The 21,300-nt window shown below is 54.0% G+C and overlaps 2 protein-coding genes across 7 annotated transcripts; one reads left to right on the forward strand and one right to left on the reverse strand.

Annotated features, from left to right (window-relative positions):
* The first annotated feature begins 1,136 nt into the window (after positions 1-1,136).
* On the forward strand, positions 1,137-7,456 carry SLC5A2 (solute carrier family 5 member 2). 2 transcript variants are annotated; one of them, XM_057315149.1, is made up of 14 exons: positions 1,137-1,459; positions 2,007-2,078; positions 2,156-2,260; positions 3,174-3,260; positions 3,571-3,676; positions 3,885-3,965; positions 4,090-4,319; positions 4,628-4,763; positions 5,009-5,116; positions 5,236-5,386; positions 5,513-5,681; positions 5,759-5,974; positions 6,763-6,892; positions 6,981-7,456. In XM_057315149.1, the coding sequence occupies exons 1-14, from the start codon at positions 1,334-1,336 to the stop codon at positions 7,205-7,207; spliced, it is 1,944 nt and encodes a 647-aa protein (XP_057171132.1). In that variant the 5' UTR covers positions 1,137-1,333; the 3' UTR covers positions 7,208-7,456. The 2 variants fall into 2 exon arrangements, with proteins under 2 accessions (XP_057171132.1, XP_026371669.1); XM_026515884.4 differs by having other exon boundaries at positions 1,138-1,459; positions 3,096-3,260.
* Positions 6,134-20,895, reverse strand: RUSF1 (RUS family member 1). 5 transcript variants are annotated; one of them, XM_057315150.1, is made up of 14 exons: positions 20,812-20,881; positions 20,556-20,615; positions 20,232-20,346; positions 15,707-15,752; positions 14,043-14,104; positions 13,850-13,955; positions 11,535-11,636; positions 10,072-10,142; positions 9,809-9,993; positions 9,670-9,727; positions 9,245-9,315; positions 8,254-8,397; positions 8,070-8,147; positions 6,134-7,624 (listed from the first exon to the last, which is right to left on the reverse strand). In XM_057315150.1, exons 2-14 carry the CDS (start codon positions 20,569-20,571, stop codon positions 7,527-7,529), a joined length of 1,152 nt encoding a protein of 383 aa, XP_057171133.1. In that variant the 5' UTR covers positions 20,572-20,615; positions 20,812-20,881; the 3' UTR covers positions 6,134-7,526. The 5 variants fall into 5 exon arrangements, with proteins under 5 accessions (XP_057171133.1, XP_026371672.1, XP_044246074.1 ...); XM_026515887.4 differs by having other exon boundaries at positions 14,043-14,075; positions 20,556-20,895; XM_044390139.3 differs by having other exon boundaries at positions 20,556-20,878.
* Positions 20,896-21,300: the final 405 nt, after the last annotated feature.

A 21,300-nucleotide genomic window follows, 5' to 3' on the forward strand; every position in this document is an offset into this window, starting at 1 on the left:
AGCTGCTCCCTGAGTTGCTGTCTGAGGGTGCTCTCGGGAGAAACGAGTGTGCTCCTGCCCCCAGCAGGCCTGAAGCCGGAGGGGGAGGTTCTGTAACCTTCGAGACAGGAATTGGTGAATAAATACTCCAGCTTCCTGGCTCTGAGGGGTCAATTCTGAGGTGTGTTCTCCACAGTGTATCAAAGAGTCCCCACTGGGGTTGTTCACAGTAGCGACCTTTTAATCAACATGGCCCTTATTGGCTTTTCTTCTTTCTTTGCCTCACTTCCCCTCACTTCCTTCCTGGGGTCACCTCCTCAGGAAAGCCCTTGCACTTGATTCTCAACTTCCGGTCTGCTTTAAAGGGACCCAAACTAAGGCATTGCTTAAATATATCCCCCTAAAATATTGTTTTCTGTTCTCCATCTCAGGCATGAGCCCAACTTGTCCTAATCAGATATCCAAGTCTGGCCAATTCTTCTAGAAAGGCAGAGGTACTGATATTTATCAATACCCTCCCTTCTTCTGTTCAGCCCTGTGCTGAGCAATGGGACTCCAGGGCTGAGTCAGGTCATTTCCTGCTTGGGGGTAATCTCTAGTCTGTTGGGAAGGCAGACCTGGACCCATACGAGGACAACACCATGTGCTCATAACTGTATCAGAAAAGTCAGAGAAGGCTTTCCTGAAGAGTTGACATGGGCTGGGTACTGAAGGTCCGCATCTGAGAGGTAGGAGTGCGCCATTTGGGAAGCAGGGAGGCACTCTAAGCAGAACGCACAGCTTAGGCAAAAGTTTGAGCGCGTGAAAATACAGGGGCTGGGCAGGGCAAGGGAGTTGGAGGGAAATGGGATATCACCCCAGATTTGGTGTAGAGGAGCAAGGGGAAGGGCGGGCAGGAGTCAGGGGATGGCAGGCCTTGAACATGAGGCTGAAGAGCTCCTATTTCCTTTAGTATGATGGGGAGCGAGGAAGGGTTTCCGAGCAGGGGAGGGACACTGTCAGATTTGGGTTTGAAAAGGATCCCTCCGGGTTAGTCAAAAGGAGGAGGCTGGCTCAGCCACGCTCCCTAGGTCAAGGCTGAAGGGTAAGCATGGGGGAAAGGAGTAATTTTGAGCCTGGGGCAGTGGGGAAGGGGTGGGGGGCTAAGGCCCTGGAAGGAGTGCTCCTGAACTTAAAAGTGTCTGCTCCATAGGACGAGTTTTTGGCCTTGATGAGACCTGATTCAGCTAAACAAAGCTGGGGAGGGGGGACAAGACCTAGGGGACTTGTCGGCTCACTGCCCCTGAGGTAACCATTAATCCCTCCCGTGAGGAAATCCACGGGCTGGTCCCTTGAGGGCCAGATCCTAGGCAGAATGGAGGAATACACAGAGGCAGGCTCCGTACCGGGACTGGGAAACCAGAGGGTCCTAATTAACAACTTTGCTGACATCCTGGTCATTGCTGCTTATTTCCTGCTGGTCATTGGTGTCGGCTTGTGGGTGAGAAGTTGGGGTGTTGCTGGGGGCCAGGCTTCTGGGGCCAGGGGGGAAGGTCTCGGGGAGACCCCATGTTCAGTAGGGGTGGAATGCCTGGATCTTTGAAGAAGAAACATGGGGCTGGGGGGCAAGCAAGTCTTTTGATAGCCTCAGGAAGGCCCAGCCAATACTCATTCCTTGTCTTCCCGCCTTCGGATTGGATTAGTTGAAGGGATGAGTGGATTTTCATCAGGGACAGCATTCTAAATGAGGTCTCTGTCCCCCTGTCCACACAATATCTGACCAGAAGCCCATCGTATCCAAGGCCCCAGGAAAAATCCGGCTGAATCCAGCCATGCTCAAGCTTGGGTAGTTGGGCACTAGGTTAGGGCCCGGGTTGCTCTAGATGCCTCGGAGGAGGCTGGGGCAGGGGGTTGGCTGGGAACCATCAAGAGAGCCCAGGGCTGGTTAATCTTCAGCCTGAAACAAGGCTGAGGAATGTGTTGAGAAGGCTAATGGGGTCCAAAGATGTGCTCCGAACCCAAGTCTCCCCCCCACTCCTGTCCCTCAGTCCATGTGCAGAACCAACAGAGGCACGGTTGGCGGCTACTTCCTGGCAGGACGAAGCATGGTGTGGTGGCCGGTGAGAGAGGCTGTGCTGTGGTGCGGGGAGGACGCCCGGAGAAGCAGCCTGGCTCACACCCACCTCTGGCCATCTAGGTCGGGGCCTCCCTCTTTGCCAGCAACATCGGCAGTGGCCACTTTGTGGGCCTGGCAGGGACTGGTGCTGCGAGCGGCTTGGCTGTGGCAGGATTTGAGTGGAATGTGAGACCCCCTTTTTGCAGATAACCCCCACCCCAGTGGGAACCCCTGGAACTGTCACACCTGGGGAGGCTCCAAGCAGGAGGGATGTAAGAGTGGAGGTGGGACTCTCCAGCGGTGGGGTGTGGTTGGGCTTCGAGTGAGGGTTGCACATCCAGCTTGCAGGCAGGGGGATGTCGGAGATGACGACTTTCAGGGCCTGCTCCTGACTTGCTGTGGAAGCCTGGACCAGCCACTACCCTCTGTGGCCTTGATTTAATCCTCTCTGAAGTGGGGTGAACAAAGATAGTGAAGTGCTTGCTCTGATGCTCTCTGAAGCTGTGGCCTGTGTGGATCTCTGGACCAAATTAAAGTCCCTCACAGAAGTGGGAAGGAGACAAAGCTCTGGGACTGAGGCTTGTCTTTGAGGGTTGGGGAGATCAGGACTTCCTGGAGGAGGAGGTCTCTGCACTGAGTCTTGAGGGACAGAAGGTTTGGTTGGGTGGACAGGAGAGGGGAGGCAGCCCTTCCTGGCAGAAGCTGTGGTCAGGCTGAGGGGTCTGTGGTTGGATTCATGTGCTGGGGGTGAAGGGATAGGGACCATCTTGGGAGGGACTGGCTGGGGGTCATGGCCTGGGAGGACCAGGTGGGCTCTAGTTAAGGGCCCATGGAGGTGTCAAGACCCTGTCCCTTCATGTCCCGAGCCCAGGGACATCTTCTGCAGTTGCATTCTCTGGGTCCCCAGTGAGACCTCTCCTCGGCATAGCACGTTCAGGAGGAGGACTCTTAGACCCTTCGGGGTCGAGGGCGCACTCAGGGCAGGATCTCAGCGGTCCTCAGGCGCCAGCTGTGCCCGCAGGCGCTGTTCGTGGTGCTGTTGCTGGGCTGGGTCTTCGCGCCGGTGTACCTGACCGCGGGCGTCATTACCATGCCGCAGTACCTGCGGAAGCGCTTCGGAGGCCATCGCATCCGCCTCTACCTGTCAATGCTCTCGCTCTTTCTGTACATCTTCACCAAGATTTCGGTGCGCATTCATGGAGGGCGGGGCGGGGCCCGGGAAGGGAGGGACCACGGGGTGGAGGTCTCTAGAAAGCCCTGGTGGGGGCGGGACCAAGGAGAAACCGCTTGGAAGAATCGTGTCTGGAGTAGGGTCTGGAAGGAATAGGTTTGGGGGCCGCAGCCACAATGGGTGGGACCTGGGAAGGCCAGACCATCGAAAAATAAGAGACCCTTTGAAGCGTGGCCACGTTGGGTCGCGGTCTGGGCATGAGGTAGACCTGGGTCGCTGTCCGGGTCCCTGGGTCCTGACCGGGGCCATCGCTCCTTCCTCCAAGGTGGACATGTTCTCCGGGGCAGTATTCATTCAACAGGCTCTGGGCTGGAACATCTATGCCTCCGTCATCGCCCTTCTCGGCATCACCATGATCTACACCGTGACAGGTGGCTGTGGCAGGGGCTTAGGGATGGAGTGGGCTCGAGAGATGTGCTGGGAGCGCCGCTGAAGCACATTCTGCTCACTGAGTCCTGCCTCCACATGCCCGGGTACATGAGCCTGGAGAATGGGCCATTTCTTTGAAATTTGCTCTCCAGGAAGGGGCACATGTTTCAAATTCGCACAAAGATCTCCACTGACCCAGGCCCGTTGCAGGAGGGCTGGCGGCGCTCATGTACACGGACACCGTGCAGACCTTCGTCATTCTTGGGGGGGCCTTCATCCTCATGGGTTACGGTACGGAGCTCAGCCAGGGGGGCGGGGCACAGAGCTCTCAGGGCTATCAGCCTGGGGGCAGAGACACCGCGCGTCTCCAGCCCTGGCGCGGGCGCCGGGTCCCCTGACAGCCTTGCCCTCACAGCCTTCCACGAGGTGGGCGGGTATTCGGGGCTTTTCGACAAATACTTGGAGGCAGTGACGTCGCTGACGGTTTCTGAGGATCCGGCGGTGGGCAACATCTCGAGCTCCTGCTATCGACCCCGGCCGGACTCCTACCACCTGCTCCGGGACCCCGTGACGGGGGACCTGCCGTGGCCCGCGCTGCTCCTGGGTCTTACCATCGTCTCGGGCTGGTACTGGTGCAGCGACCAGGTGCGGGGTCAGGGCTTAGGCCGGGAGGGAGACTGGGGCAGAACCAGAACCGCTGCGGGCGGAGCTGAGATGGGTGGAACGGGAACCCATCCGGGGCGCTCAAAAGCCCTGTCTGAGGGGTCAGGAACCTGGCCAGGGTGGAGCTAAACGAGACACAGCGGGATCCAGACTCTGGGTCTGAGTGAAGTTGCATTGCCCGCACCGCTGAGCCGGAGGCAGGCCTGAATTAGAGCCGCGCGCAGAGGCAGGGCCTGCGAGGGCGAGGTATCGGGGCTGGGACGCAGGTAGTCGAACGGCCGTCGCCGCAGGTCATCGTGCAGCGCTGTCTGGCCGGGAAGAGCCTGACCCACATCAAGGCGGGCTGCATCCTGTGCGGCTACTTGAAGCTGATGCCCATGTTCCTCATGGTCATGCCAGGCATGATCAGCCGCATTCTTTATCCGGGTAACGTCTGCAACCCCGCCCCCACCGAGAGTCCTGTGCCCCACCCAGCCCCTTTCTTGCGTATGGTTACAGGTGCCTATTTCCCCTTTCCGTTACTGTCCTTTGATTTGGAAATCCCGTCATCCAGTCCCACCTCCCACCAGAGGTCCCATCTGTCTTCCATTAGGATTTCCCGTCCCCACTTCAGGGATCTGTGCCCCCAGACCAGGTCCCGTCCCAGCCACGTCGTGCCCTCTTTCCCGCAGACGAGGTGGCGTGCGTGGTGCCCGAGGTGTGCAAGCGCGTGTGCGGAACCGAGGTGGGCTGTTCCAACATCGCCTACCCGCGGCTTGTCGTGAAGCTCATGCCCAATGGTAAGGGCTGGCCGGCTGTGGACACCGCCACTGCGAGGAGTCACCCCTCGCCAAGTCCGCACGCACCCTCCCGGGGATACCCTGGCGGCCGGGGACTCACGGCTCCCATCGGCCTGCAGGTCTGCGCGGACTCATGCTGGCGGTCATGCTGGCCGCGCTCATGTCCTCGCTGGCTTCCATCTTCAACAGCAGCAGCACGCTGTTCACCATGGACATCTACACGCGCCTGCGGCCCCGCGCGGGCGACCGCGAGCTGCTGCTAGTAGGACGGTGCGTCTTGGGTTTCCCCCAGGTCCTGCCCCACCGATCAGCCCCGGGGTGGGGGCAGGAACACTCGTAGGATTAGGGGGAGATGGGGAGTCCTGGGTGCAATCTCCCGATGGCCACCCACTGCAGGCTCTGGGTGGTGTTCATCGTGGCGGTATCCGTGGCCTGGCTCCCCGTGGTGCAGGCGGCGCAGGGCGGCCAGCTCTTTGATTACATGCAGGCCGTCTCCAGCTACCTGGCGCCTCCAGTGTCCGCCGTCTTCGTGCTGGCGCTCTTCGTGCCCCGCGTCAACGAGAAGGTGCGTCTGTGCGGAGGCGGTGAGCTTGGGGCGGAACTGGGACATCCGGAAGAGGCTGACACCCTCTCCCCCGGCAGGGTGCCTTCTGGGGACTGATTGGGGGCCTGCTCATGGGTCTGGCGCGCCTGATCCCGGAGTTCTCCTTTGGCTCGGGCAGCTGTGTGCGGCCCTCGGCGTGCCCAGCGCTCCTCTGCGGCATGCACTACCTCTACTTCGCCATCGTGCTCTTCATCTGCTCTGGCCTCCTCACCCTTGTGGTCTCGCTGTGCACAGCACCCATCCCACGCAAGCACGTAAGTGCGAGCCTCTGGGCAGGCAGCCCTCTCTACCCCTGGTCTGCCAGTCCACTTCCAGGAAGGCCCCGTGAGGAGGACGTGGATTTCCATCCTGAGGGGTCATGAGGATAGACTGGGAATCCAGTTGGAAGCTGCATTTGCAAAGCAAGCACAATGTTTTATTTAAATGACATTTATTCGAGGTGGTCTGGGGGAGGGTGGCTTGAAGACTGTGGGGGAGGTGATTAAAGCCCCCCACCCCCCGGAATGGCCCGTGGGACTCAAAACACAGATCTGATCCGCGGCCGAGAGTGACAGAGTACTCTCCTGAGGCCCACAGAAGGGCTTGGTCTTGTGCTGCTGCAGGCCAGGTGCCCCAGGGCAGGGCTGACTGGGGGCCAGGACAGAAGAGCTGAGCCGAAGGATGGGCAGGGCTGCAGGGGGGGTGGTAAAGGCAGCAGGAGGAAACTACATGAACAAACACCCACAGGAAGGAACACTGTTAGCAGCTCTAGAAGACCAGAGTCTCAAGGACTGCGATTCGAGTGTAGACGGGGACTTCGGGTAATGAAGCACGGGGGGACCAGGCCAAGAGCTTCAAAGACACAGCTGAAGAGCTTAGGTTTAGTCGGAGGGCAAAGGGCAGCCGTGGAAGGTCGGGTTTGAGGGAACTGAGTCTGAACTATGTGTACAGGGCGGACAAAGGGAGCTTAGGGAGTACCAGGCTGACGAGAGACGAGAGACTTTGGGGGAGGGGGACGGGGGGGGGAACAGCAGGCTCACTTGGTCCCTGCTCCCTCCCCCAGCTCCACCGCCTGGTTTTCAGTCTGCGGCACAGCAAGGAGGAGCGAGAGGATCTGGACGCTGACGAGCTGGAAGGTCCGGCCTCACCCCCTACACAGAACGGGTGTCCCGAGCACGCAGTGGAGATGGAGGGTAAGGCACTACTACGTCAGGAGCTGGGGAGAGGCACCAGGGGAGCCAAGTTCCCCCAAACTAACTGTACAGTGTCGATTCTTCCTAGAGCCCCAGTCCCCAGCACCAGGCCTGCTCCGCAGGTGCCTACTCTGGTTCTGTGGAATGGGCGGGGCTGGGGCAGGTGGCCCCCCAGCCCCGACCCAGGAGGAGGTGGCTGTGGCAGCCAGGCGGCTGGAGGACATCAGTGAGGACTCGAGCTGGGCCCGTGTGGTCAACTTCAATGCCCTGCTAATGATGGCTGTGGCCACGTTCTTCTGGGGCTTTTACGCCTGAGGCCAACTCTGTTGGATACCATGAGCCACAGCCAGGGCAGGGCTCAGCCTCCCAGTGAATGGGGGTGAGGAGCCTGCAGTGGTGAGAAGGGAGGAGGGCAGGAGTGGGGGGGGGGCGCCTGGTTCCCCTGCTCTCCACCTTGTCTCTGTCTGGGGCCCTAGTCCATCTGACTGGCAGTTACAGCTCAGGAGGCCCTTGGCCGAACGGCCACAGCAGCTCCCCGAAGCAAAAATAAAGCTGCCGTTCCCACATCCTGCTGTGGCCGAAGTGTGCTTGCTCCAGGCTCCCGTCCGGGGACCTGGGCCTCTATCTGGGCCGCTCACAAGATCTTCTTTTCCGGAGAGAGAAGCCATGTGGCCCTCCACTCATCCACTTCTAGCTGGTGCTTCTCAGTCTTCCAGCCTGCATCCTGCAGTCCTGGGGAGAGGTCATAATAAGGGCGCCGCTGGGACTGCTGGGGAGAAGGCTCTAGGGAGTCTGGGGAGAGTGGTAAGGAGCAGCACAGGCCGGGTGCACGCTCTGTCCACTGCCCAGGCTCCTCTTGCCTCTGCTGGCTCATTTCTGGCACAAAATGAGGCTAAAACCTCAGCTGGCTGTAGCGAGGATTCGCTGACTTGGCACATGGGAAAGAGCTGGAATGGAACAGGTGCTAAAGGAAAGGCCACCATCACTCATTTGTGAGCCACGCCGCCACCCCCCGCCCCCAGTTCTTCAGTGCTGACGGGGATTATACAGATTGTCAATACTGACACAGCCTCAGCATCCCTGAGCTCCCTCTCCTGCAGACAGGGAGACTGGTTAGGCAGGGGCTCTGGGGAGAAGGCCTCAGAGGCCAAGGAGCCATGGAGCTTAAGGATGTTACCTTTCAAGAACTTAGGGAAGAGCTCGTCCAACACTTGGTGTGTCTCCCTGACGATGACCCAGCTGTCCTTCTCAGGACCTGGAGGCGGGTGCAGAACCAGAAGCTGTCAGGTCCCCAAGTGGAACAGAGTCCTTCTCCCCGCCCCTCTTCGAGCCACCAGCAGTCTAGACTGTGAGGTGCTTACCTGCCTGTACTTGGTTCCTCAGTTCTTCCAGTTCTCTTGGCAGGGGCCCATTTCCCTGCAGGGCTTCAAGCACCAGTCCGTGTGTGGCAGCCCTTAGGATGGTTTCGGGGCCTGCCATCTGGCTCAAAACGACCTGCACCTGCCCTGGAGAAACCCAGGGACAGACTGGTATTAGGGAAGGGCCACCTCCCCAAACCCCCTCAAACCTACCATCCTGTTTCATCCCTGTGTGCCCTGAGGCCTTGGCCTGACATGGATGGAGGCTATCACCCTTTCCCTTCCAACTTCATCTCCTGTTGTCCCAATGTCCTGGCCAAACTCAAATGCCCAATTTCCGGGGCACCTGGGTGGCTCAGTCGTTAAGCGTCTGCCTTTGGCTCAGGGTGTGATCCCAGAGTCCTGGGATCGAGTCCCACATCAGGCTCCTCTGCTGGGAACCTACTTCTTCCTCTCCCACTCCCCCTGCCTGTGTTCCCTCTCTCACTGGCTGTCTCTGTCAAATAAATAAATAAAATCTTAAAAAAAAAAAATGCCTAACTTCCAAATACAACTTTATAGGAGACCACTGAGGCGGGTTTATGTGGCATGTCTAGTAAGAATAAGCACCTCTTAGCACACAACTAGCAGACTGGTAAACTCCAGTACATGTGTCCTCACCAGGTAACTCTGGATGGGAGAGAAAAGTTCTCTAGGGGTAACCAAAGGTCATAAATCTTGACTACGTTGCAATGTATCAAGTGCTTTACACAATCGTCTTACCTGATTCTCATAAAAACATGCAGACAATAAAGCAGGTATTGTCAGTCTCATTTTACACAGGGACAAAGCGAATCCCATTGGGGCATGCAGTTATAATGTGAATGTTCCAAGTCTTCGTCTAGAGCTCCCTCCAGGACACCAGGCAGCCTCTAAATTGTCCAGGGCTTGAGGCCTTGGAGCTAATGGAATGAGAAGCTGACCCCAGAGGGCTGGGAGAGCACGGCACACTTACTCTGTGACTTGTCCCAGCGAAGGAGGTAGGGTTCTTGGTGTCCCTCGACCAGCTGTTGCAGCTCAAAGACACTGAAGGGAAGAAGAGAGTGAAGTGGGGGAGGAGAAAGCAAAAGCAGGAGTAACCATGCAGTCAGCTGAACTGTCCTTACTTCATCTGTTCTTCACCTACTTCCCATCTCTCTCTCAGCCATTACCCCTGCATGCCACGTCCATCCTTCTTTTCTTCCTGCATCTAACAAATGTGTCCCTTATATCTACTCTGTGTCACACCCCTGCTGACCCCAAGTCTGGTCAGTGGCAATAAAGAACCTAGAATAGAGAGGTGAGGCCGGTCAGGGGAGGCCAGTGTGTTATCAGAATAAAGAGCATGTACGGGGAGTGGGGGTGGCAGCAGGGGTGGGTGGGAGACACGGGGCCACTTACCTGGAGATCAAGCAGTGTAGGGGGACCCCCAGGGATAGAGACAGAGACGGCCAAAAACCTGTGGGAAGCTGGAGTCAGGATGCCCAGCCAGGGGGAGAGGCTGGGAGACACAGTACTTGAGACCAAGGGGTTGGGTCACCTGTCCACAGTGGCTCCATCTGATTAGCTGAGGTGGGGCCAAGGACGTCTCCCCTCTGAAGGAAGTGCTTCAGGACCAGCCGGAGCCGGCCTTCATTCAAGGTCTCCAGGACAAGGGCTCGGACTGCCCGGTAGTTGGCGTAGATGTGAAGGGCCGTGAGGAAGAAGAAACAACCGAGGCTGAAACTGGGTGGGAGAGTGAGGTGGTCAACAGGGGTGGAGGCCCGCCTGGGCACCGCCTCCCTGCCCTTGATCCCGGCTTACCTAGGGCAAGCGGACACCAGGGGAAGCATCAAGAGGCTGACCAGGAGCCCTGCCAAGTTTACCAGTGTCTCCTAGAAAATGGCAGAAGGACTGGGAGTTGGAGGGCTTCCTTCCAGGTCAGGGTGAAGATCCTTGAGTGCCTTTCACCACATTCCTCCCTGCCCCACCCAGTTCCTCCCAGGGCTCCCTACACTGATGAGGACGCTTAGTAAGTTTTTAATGAGTGAGCTGTCATTTTAAGATACCAGCTGCTTCTGTGTCTAGGTAGATACAGTGCCCTTGGAGTACATCTTCCTTGTTTTGCAAGAGTCCTTTGAGTAGCCCTACACGCAGGCAGGTGAATGTCCTCGGAATAAGTTCTTCTATTTGGTGGTTTAAAGACTGATCCCCCTCAGCCCCTTGGTATATAAAAACTGGCAGACACATTTGCAAAGGGTTCAAGGAACCCCTCAGGAAGAAAGGCACAAGAGCCAAACCTCTTCCCTTGGGAATCCATGTCATCAGAACCCTCTGATGGCCTGACGGAGTTCACCCAAGGGGAACAGACACCAGGCCACTTGTCCCCAACTCATCATAAGGGAGGAAGAGTCTGGCTTGGTGCCCCTGATACTGGGATCCAAGGGAGAGCTGGTGCGGGCACAAAGCAGGCCTGAGGCTGGGAGAGCTCTTCCTACCCAACTGTCCTGGCAAGGGGGTGGGCTGTGGGTGTGACGGCAAATAGGAGCTTAGAGGCCTTGGCTGCGCAGGAGCAGAAGGACCTCCTCTCCCTCAGGTGGGAAGAGTCATTTCCAGCAGCCACATCAAGTGTCAACAGAGCAACACGAGCAGAAAGCAGGGGCCTGTACAGGACTGAGCACATGTCCCGTGTTGCCCTGTGATGTGTTCCTGCTTCTGCAGACTGAGGGGAGACCTGGGGCTTGGGAAATACAGCCTGGGGGTGTGGGGAGGGCTGGGGGTTATAAAGAGAGGAGGTGAGAGGCAGCGGGCATGAAGTGCAAGTCCTGGCTTGTACTGATTTCTCCCTTCCTAACAACCTACGGAAGAGATGATGGGGGAAGAATTACTGCAACCATTTCCGGAGAGCGGGGATGTGCCCAAGGGTCGGGGGACTGAACCTCTCTGTGACTTATTTCCTCATCTGTAGAATGGCACCAATGAGTCCCTCCTGGGTAAGACCACTGTAAGGATTTAATAAGTTCATATAAATGAAATACTTAGCACGTGGTTAGGGCTTAATAAATATTAGCTTACGTTAATATATATCTTAGCTTGTGTTAATATCGTTGAAAGGAGTTAATTTTAAATGAAAAAAATTTTCTGTTTAGAAACTGAGCAAAACAGTTTAAGAGAAGGACAGAGTGTAGGACTAGACAGAACTCAGGTGCTTCTCTTCCTACTCCCAAATCAGAGCCCAGCCTGCCTCCCTGCTCCAACTCCCCCCAACCCCAATTCCGGCTGCTCACCTGGCTGCTATCCTTGGCTGACACATCAGCCATGTTGTTTCTCCTGGCCTGGTGCATGGTCAGGGCAGCCCGGGTGGCCCCGCCAGCTACGCTCACAATGCACTGGGGGGGAAAGGGAGAAGGAAGGTCAGAATGGCCACGTGCTGTGGCAACATAGGCGCTTCTGTGGCTGAGCCAAGGAAAGGACTCAAACCAGTTTGAGAAAACCAGGCATGAGGTGACCAAACAGCAAAACGCTGAATGCCGTCCCTGGTATCTTGTTCTCATCCCCACACTTCCACCAGGTTCACTCCCCTCTTGTTTCTGGAGAAAACTAAGGTGCTGCCTGTCATACCTCCCTGTGGCCTGGTCCCAAGGAACTCCATTTCTTTCCCCAAGGTAGAGGCCCAAAGACTGTTCTAGCCCACAACTTCTCTAGCCTATAACTTCTACTTTGGCTGTACCTGCCTCTTTGCTAAGCTCCCAGGCCCAGGCTGGTCTCCAACTTTATGCTTCCATTCTGTCTGCAACTAACTCCACTCCCTTCCTGTCCCACTGGAGGCCCGGTCAAGTCTTCCAGGCCACTTCAAAACCCACGGTGATGGCCCTGACCTCCCAGGGCACCTGGACCTCCTCAATCCCTGAGATCTAGGATGGCAGAACTCCTCAATGAGGGTCACTGATCACTGTCACCCATTTCATATTTATCGAATCTCTTTTTAGACGCTAGACACAGACTTAGTGCTGTGATGTAATTCAGATAGAACCCTTGCCCTCATGAAGTCTATAAATCAATAGGCAATAAATACACAAGTTGTCATGCGGGCAGAAATAATTTGTTCGAAGGTAAGAGGAATGTGGTCCAAAATGAGGCTGGAGTGACCAGATCGTGTGGAATCTGGCAAACCTTGTTAAGGTCTTTGGCCTAGAGCAACGAGGGCAGGCAAGTGACCTGATTTGATTTCCGTTCTTAACAGGATTCTGGGCTGCTCTGAGAAGTCATGAAGAGAGGTGAGAATGGAAGCAGGGAGACCAACTAGGAAGCAGCCATGCTTTTTTAGCCACGAGGAACCGCCAGACGGAGGTTTAGCTGAAGGGAATAGTGGGCGGGGAAAAGAAGGCTCGGATGACAGCCAGGCTTCCGACTGCTGTACCTGGGGTACGGAGGTACTAGTCACCGAGACTAGAACTCTAGAGAGGGTGGGAGGTGGTCAGGGAAAGTTCACGGCCCTATTCTACTCCTTTATTTGATAGGTGAAGAGACGGAGGCCCCAGAGGCAAAGCGTCATGCTTAATTTGAAACAGACGGCAGAGGTCACAATCGTAGGTCCACGGCTATAGCACTGGTTTCCTCTGGTGTCTCCTGCCCTGGGGTTGGAGGGGGTGCTCAGGGCAGTGTGCCTGGGCCAGGGACTGGTACCCGGGCTAAATGTAACCCACCACAAGGAACCGCTGTATCTGAAATGTCACTGGCGCCCTGTGGAGAAGCACTGCTCTCAAGTGATTTTGGACACATGGGCTTCTGAGACGGATCTTACACGGCTTCTGGAGTCCCTGCTCTGTGCCAGGTACTTAACCCTGTGGTGAAGACAGGCTACGCTCTCGACTGAACTTTGCCATGTCTCAGGTTCCTCACCCGGACGTGGCCAACCTGAAGGAACGGTGAGGGTGAGCAGCCTGGCAGAGAGGAAGAGCTCGCCTTCACCCCATGTGACCCTCCAGCCTCACCACCACTTCATGCTGTCTCGCCCCTGAACCTTGACCCCCACTGTTCTTTCTCCTAAAAGACATCCACCCTTCACCTGCAACTCATTCTTCAGGACCCAGGTCTAGGGAAGGGGCCCATCCCTTGACTAAGCCAGCATCCCTGCTCAACCCTCTTGTAGCCCCCTACCCTTCTCATCTGGAATACCTGTAGTTACAATGTTGTAAATATTTGTTTAATCATGTGCAGCTTTCTTCAAAAGAAAAAAACGGGAGGGCCTGTATTTGATGCCAAACATGCAGTAGGCACTCAGTAAATATTTTACTGGAAGAACGAAAGGTAGCCAGGGAGCTGGTCCCAAGATGCTGACATTGGAGCACACTTTCTATCTTTCCGCTCAGAGTTCCTCACCAATCCTGTGGTTTCAGACACCGTCTTAGACTGTCTGAGGCACTATCTGGCTGGAGGAGAATCAGAAACTGTGGCTGAGTTCGAGTGGGAAAATCTGAACCGTTTCACTTTGCTACAAGTGCTCTGAACACGGGGCCCAGGCTGGTCTCACTTGTGGGCCCCAGGGAAGCCCACACACAGCACCACGAAGGCAGGTATGGGGGGCCCCAGAGGTGGATACCTTGGCCAGGTTGCTGGTACAGACGGTCATGGTGAAAAAGATGGGATATATGGGAGCCATAATCTCGAGGAACATGGCTACATCGTTGAGGATGTCAGCAAAAAGCCTGGGGGGGGGGGAGGGATCAGAGATCAGAGGTAAGAGACCTTCATTATAGAAGACTTCCCTCCCCTCTGTCTCGGCCCCTCCTTACCTCCACTGCTTGGCATTGCAGTCCAGTCTACTCCTGTTGGGGAGGAGAGGTTGGTTTGCAATCTGAACTTAAGGAGAAAACACATTCTGTGGGCAGTGCAGGCCATCCTTAGGCTGAGGTAAGGTCTGAAGGGCCCAGCAAAATCCACACCCCAGGCAGACATCTCTCCCAACACCCCGTCGCTGCTGCCTGAAATACCATTAGTTGGGAGGACCTTCCATGGTCACTTAGTGTCTCCCCCTCACTAACCCATGATGCGTCCGTCAGGGAAAAGAACTGACTTGTCTTGAGTTGCTCCCCACCCTCTGGCCCTCCTCTGGGAGAGGCCATCCCTGGGTCCCTCTGCCATCTCCCCACCCCCTCCTCCCACTTGATCAAGGGTACCCAGCAAGAAGTCCACATATTTTGGACTGCTAAACAACTACACTTAGTGTGACCCCCACAGGTTACAGAGGAGTAGCCCAGAGAGGGGACGTGACTTCCCTCAGATCACATGGAAAGTGGGGGCCAAGGGGGAAAAAAAAAAAAGGCCAAGAGAAATAGGCAGGCTCTGACATCCAGGCCTAGGATATTTCTCTCACCAAGAGGATGGATGCCTCTTCTGCCAGGCAGAGGGACTCCCTGGCCCATGCACCAACGCTTAGGGACCTCTCCTCCAAGAGTCCGCTAGCAGGGGACGTTGGAACCCCCAGACCAGCTTAGAATTTGCAGCACTAGCCCTGTCCCTTACTTCGAAATCTCCTGGAAGGAAAAGGAGCATTCCTAGGTGGGGTATGGGGCACACATTAGAAACTCCTGCGGGAATAAATGGCAAAGGCAGGACGAGAACACGTGGGCTTGGTCTCGGGCTCTGCCCAATAAAGCAGCCTGATACTATTAGTGATAAGCTGTGCGACTTGGGTACGTGACTTCCCTTTTTAGGTGTGCTAAAATGTCCACATTCAATTCTTCTCTAGAAAGTTGTTCTGAGGATTAGAGATGATATGCAGAGAGCTTGTGAGGCACAGAGCTGGTAGCAGCGTAAGTGTTATTATACTTATTACGTGCCACAAGATACTATGCACTTTGCATAAACTAATCACTGAACACATTGTCGGTAGTGTCTGCCTACAATTAATTGCAGATATTAAATCACTCCTGAGGTGGCCCAATACTGACATGCGGAGGAAGAAGGCAGCACAAGATCCTTAATTCCTTCTAGATAAATGGTAATGCTGACTCCATGTGGGACAGGGATCCCGATGAGCTGCCCAAGTCCACCCTCCATTAGGCTCGGCAAAGGCCACTCAAGTAACTGAGCCACCAAAGTGGGGGAAAATCATTCCTTTTGAATTAAGCATTGTCCTGTTCAGGATTCTCTTTCAACAAGCAAACAGAGGACACTTAGAACCTGGTGGCTGTATTTTTCCATGGTGGGCAGCAGAATGGCCTATCAGTGCTCTTGAAGACAGGTGCGACTGCAGCCATGGCTCTGAGACTTCACTGCGAGGGCGAGCCCCCGGGACTGGGTACTTACTAAGGACTCCTTAGCGCTGATGATGTAACTGCTAATCTCCCCTCCCCTGGAGACTGGAGGAGAGAGGAGGAGCTGAAAATACAGCCAGGGATGAGCCAGATGTGACCCCCATCTGGGGAGAGTGGCCAGACCAGGACGACAAACTCACCCTTTCCACCAGGCAAAGAGGATGCGGCCCAGCATGCCAGTTGAATCTGGGGGAGAGAGGCACTGGTAAGGAACAAGGAAGAGCCTTGGGGGCTGCTGGACTGAAATGGCTGATTCATTTTGCGTCACTGCTCTTAGGAACTCAGTTCGGCACCATAAATATTGGATAGACGGAGCTGTAGGATGCGGTCAGAAGTGCCTAGACTTGGGGCGCCTGGGTGGCGCAGTCGTTAAGCGTCTCCCTTTGGCTCAGGGCGTGATCCTGGCGTTCTGGGATCGAGCCCCACATCAGGCTCCTCTGCTGGGAGCCTGCTTCTTCCTCTCCTACTCCCCTGGTGTTCCCTCTCTCGCTGGCTGTCTCTCTGTCAGATAAATAAAGAAAATCTTAAAAAAAAAAAAAAAAAAAAAGAAAGTGCCTAGACTTAGCAGTTCCTCAGTATGTCCCCAGGAGAACTCTGCACGCCAAGAGACATGGACCAGAACTACTCTTTGCAGCATTGTTCCTGAACAGCCAAAGACTGGGAGGATGCAGAGACTCTGGTATATTCGCTCAGGGGCACACCAGACAGCAGCAGAAAGCTAATGCACAACTACCCACATCAAAACGGATGAATCCTAGTATTATGTCATAGCATGAAAAAGGAAGCCGTGAAGACAACAGACGGCAAAATATACTTTTCATAAAGCTCTAAAACGCAACAATACAGTATTTAGGTATATATATATATATATATATATGGCAAAACTATTTAAAAAAAAAGGAAAAGCAGGAAATGCTGGGTGGGAAGTTGAGGTCATTGTTGATACTCTGGCTCTTAGGCTGGGCAATGGGTTCACGGGTGGCCATTAGACTATCAATTTAAAAAAAGGGATTTGAATTTCAGTTTGATGACAGATGGCTGGGGCTGTGGGGGAGAGGGAGAGGCCTCCTCAGGCTAAAGAGAGTCAGAGAAGTCTCCAGAATCAGCTAGACCTTCATTTGCCCAACAAACGTACTGGCTACTTACTTTGTGCCAGGTCTCATATGAGGTAAGCGGATACCGTGACCCAGAAAGTCATGGCTCCAGACCGAGAATACAGGGTAAAAGCAAACGGCAACCAGTATGAAAAACACTGATTCAGACCAAGGATCAGTTAACTGTGGTCTACAATCTTCCACTCCCTGTTTTATAAAGTTTTATTGGAACATAACTGTACCCATTCTTTACAGACTGTCTACAGCTGTTTCTGTGACACAGCGGCACAATCAGTGGCTGTGACTGAAACTACACAGCCTGCAAAGTGTAAAATATTTACCACCTGGTCCTTTACAGAAGGTTTGCCACCCCCGGGTTTAAACCCCCTATACTGAGAGTAGCATTCATTACGTTCAGCAGGGGAAATCACAAAGGACTGTTTTAGAACCAAACGACTGGGAAGGCCTCATACAGTGAGCACTGGAAAGGAAAGATACAGTGGCCGGGGGCTCCTAACTTGTTGGAACTTGAGCGCATGGACCCTTAAGTGAATGCAAGAAGGGGAACTAGGTTGTGGGGAGAGATGGGAGTACCCTACAATATATAAAGATGGTGACAGGCTGGCCTTCCCCATTCTTCCCTGGAAAGAGAGGTACTCAGCCCTTGCCACAGCCTCTCTCCTTGGGCAGTGACGCCTTCGACCTAGATATCTTTACGCAACTCTGGGCCCGAGGAACACCAGTAAACACGCTGGTGGACACCTGAAATCCCTTTCAATCTTCACCACCATCCTATGAACTTCTGAGAGATCACTCCCTTTCACAGATGAAATAACTGAAGCTCAGAGAAGATACGTCAACAAAAACGGGTCATTTTATGAGAAAATCTGGATTTCCAGCTTTTCTGGAAGAATCCGAAGACATGGCAACACTGAGCCTGTCTTCCCTTAGCACCTCGGCTGGGCCCGAGCAGTGGCTACCTTACAGAAGGCATATGTACAACACATTTCTCATCCAGCCTGCTCTGCTTGTCTATTTCTGTCCCCTGTATGTCCCTGGAAGTAAGACCCACCAGGTGGCTTTACAGGCTTCCTCCATTACGTACTTCACCCTCTTTCTTTCAACTGTATTTTATTCTCCACAAAAATTTTATTCTTGCACCTAGGAATAAGATTCTTGTATTGGATCAACTTAGTGACTCTGAACATGCCGAGATTACTTTTACTTGCTGCCAGCTCACTGGGCCAGACTCTTATTTATTTCGTCCCTCTGACTACACACTCATATCCAATAAGGTGTATGTCCTGCATACAAGGGCCACTGGGTAGAAAAGGGACCTACTCTATCTTTCAGCAGCAGTCTGCAGGGCCCTCGTCAGAATCTGGGAGTTGGCACCAGGATGCAATCAGGACACATACCCTCCCTGTATCTAAAAGTCAACACTGTCCACTAGACAAGGAAACTTAATTCCCACTTGCTCTTCTTTGCCTCACTGACAGATAGCTGAGCTATACGATCTAGAAACTTTTGAGGGGCGCCTGGATGGTGCAGTGGTTAAGCATCTGCCTTTGGCTCAGGGCGTGATCCCGGAGTTCTGGGATAGAGCCCCACATCGGGCTCCTCTGCTGGGAGCCTGCTTCTTCCTCTCCCACTCCCCCTGCTTGTGTTCCCTCTCTCGCTGGCTGTCTCTGTCAAATAAATAAATAAATAAAATCTTTAAAAAAAAACCAAAAAACTTTTGAGTAGTAAGGGATCAGCTGTCCACAAATGGTACAAGGCTCCACTCTAAATCCCACTGGCAAGAATGTGGTAGTTCAGAGTGGGACACAGGAGTCGGTCGGTCTGGGTCCAAATCCCGGCTCTACGTTCACTTAGGCAAGTTTACGAAAACTCTCTGAAAAAGGTATTAGTAATGGTATCTACCTAGTATGGCCACTGTAGAGATTAAGTTACATATTACATGTAAGTGCACAAAATTCCTGGCATACAGTGGTAGGCTATCAAAATACTAGCTGCTAGTATTACTATTGTTATGATAATTAACATCACATTCCACTGAGAGAGATCTGTAACCGAAAATGACTTCAAAAAATTCCAGGGGAGTTTCTTATATAAAGCTCTGCATACAAATTTCCCAGGTTTGACGGAAATGAGTTGGTAAACTCTTTTCTAGTTAAGGCTTCTTTTAATATCAACAATAGGCTTTAAAAGGGGGTAGCTTTTCCTATCTTAAAATGGTTTTATTTTTTTAATAATTTGAACACATATATGGGCAACATGTTGGTGGTAAGACTAGGGTGCTTAGAAATGACATGAAAACATCAATTACTGATCCATGTTCCTGCCGCATTTCAAACACTCAGCCAACAGGAGAGCAACAGAAAAGGTCCAAATTAAGCACAGTTTGCTGGTATGAAAATTAACCTGGAACGAAACCTCCTGGGTTTACCCATGCCCTACAACTTACTGGCTGTAACCCTGGCCAAGTTAATTTTTTTGTGCCTCAAGTTTCCTGATCTGTAAAATGGGTATAATGACAATACCTATCTCAGAGCTACTGTGAAGTCAGCATATTTAAAGACTGGCAAACAATAAACACTGTTTGTGTGAACTATTATTATTAAAAGAAGAGACAGCTAGGACAACAAGCCACAGAGAAAGGCTTCTTTCGAGGGGTGACTCACATTTGGCCAGTTTGCTCAGTCTTAATAAGGATGTAAGCAGGAGCCTCCGGATCCCTCCTAAAGATCCATGGAGACTCACCAGAGATGTGGCCAGGCTCATGCTAGGAGCAAAGAGCCTTCCCCTGGGTCTGATTTAAGTTCCCACTGGAAACAGTAATGAAAGACAAAGGACAGTGGAGAGAGCCATAGGCCCTCCTGATGTGGAACCCGTGGAACCTTTTCTTCTCTACCTCACTCTTTAGGTGGCATGGTACCAAACCATATGTTTTATTTTTCATCAGTGGTTTTCCAAAAAGCTGTACACGTCCAACAGACGGTTACTACAGTTATTATTTCTAGCATCATACAGTATCCCCAAGGTTCTAAAATGCCTCTCCCCTTTCCCAGAACCTCCTCTTTCCTACTCAGGACTAACTACAAAATTGTTTTTTTTCTAGAACTGAGCAATTTCCCCCATTTCAAGCAGCTGGTCGTTTTATTGAGTAACCGCATTCTTAGGCAGTGCTCCACAAAAAGCCTAGAGGTCAATGAGAGGGGATGATTAACTTAGGGATCTGAGCTCTAGAAGATTTAAGGACCTCTGAACAGTATGGGGACCTGAGTGCGGCTGCAAGGCTGGTGCTCAGGATGAGGATATTCTGGTGGTGGGCGACTAATTAATCGTTGAATAAAACCAATAAAAATACTGTTTTAGGGACTGGGGAGGGTTGGCTCCCAGATCCAATCAGGAACGAGTCCATACACATACACATCACAGCCCAGAACCAGTGGCCAGAACACTGGGATGGGGGCAAGGAGGGGCTGGGCTTCCCAGTCGGAGGAAAAAGAGGCAGTGAGATAGGAGGGCTGACAGCAGCGACAGGTGAGGTTCCAGGGGCCCAGCTCACCTTTCACCAACCAGGTGGCAGTGGCAGCTGAAACTGAAGCTTTTGCGTTTCCCACCCCTATGCCCAGCAAGACTGCGTGGGTGGCCAGGGAGCCTGAGAGGCTGGAGGCAAAGGCCTGGAGAAGAAAAAAGGTGGGGTGAGGAGTGTGCGCAGCGGCACGGAGGTCTAAGTTCTATCATCAGCTCTCATAGATGTGTGACCTGAAACATGCCACAGCCCCGCTCTTGGCTTCAGTCTCCCATCTCTAAATGGAGAGAGGTGGCCTGCATGGTCTCCCTCGCCCGTGACTATATGCTGCTCCCTACCCCAGGCGGCCAGGCTGACCTGCACGGAATCCCATAGCTGGTAGGGCAGATAGTCCGGGCTGACGCTATCGGGGAAGCCCTGCGGCAGGAACACGGCCATGAGACCGGAGAGAGGTGGTGAAGCAGTCCTGGGAGTCCCCACTCCGCCGCCATCCCGTCCTTGGGGTTTTACTGTGAAGGGCCCAGGGAACCCCCACCAGCGCCACCCCCAAGCCTCCCACTGCAGGCTCCCGTCGGCGGCGACGAGGCAGCCGCGGGCCGCCCCGGAACCGAACTGTTCGGAGCACAGCTGGGGCTCCACGTTCGCGCCGTCAGCCATCTCCGAAATCTTCCTGCCGAACCTCTAAACGCGGAACGTGGCAGAACTCTATTTCCGGCTCCGCTACGGCGGCTCTCGAGGTGCAATCTTTCTTCGCGAAAAGGCCGCCCGCCTCTGCGTCCTCCTTTTGTGCAGCCCAGGATCCCACAATTTCTTCTGGGACCTCTAGGCCCCGCTGCGGACACCGCAGGGCTGGTCTCTGCCTTTGTACTCTGTAGCATTTTGTTGCTGGGCCGCGGGAGCAAGGGGAGCCCTTTAGCCCGCCAAGTCCTGGAGATACCTGCCTGCTTGTAACCCAAACTTTCAGCTATGGGCAGAAGGGAAGAGGGCATCCCTTGGGGAATCGTTGTGTTTGAGACCCAGTACAGACACAGGTTTTTTTTTATTTTGGGTAAGTCAGTGTCCCTCCCTGGGCCTTAGGTGCCTTTGTTGTGAAAGCAGGGAC

The sequence above is a fragment of the Ursus arctos genome, unplaced genomic scaffold (assembly GCF_023065955.2).
Source record: "Ursus arctos isolate Adak ecotype North America unplaced genomic scaffold, UrsArc2.0 scaffold_2, whole genome shotgun sequence".
Classification (NCBI taxonomy): domain Eukaryota; kingdom Metazoa; phylum Chordata; class Mammalia; order Carnivora; family Ursidae; genus Ursus; species Ursus arctos.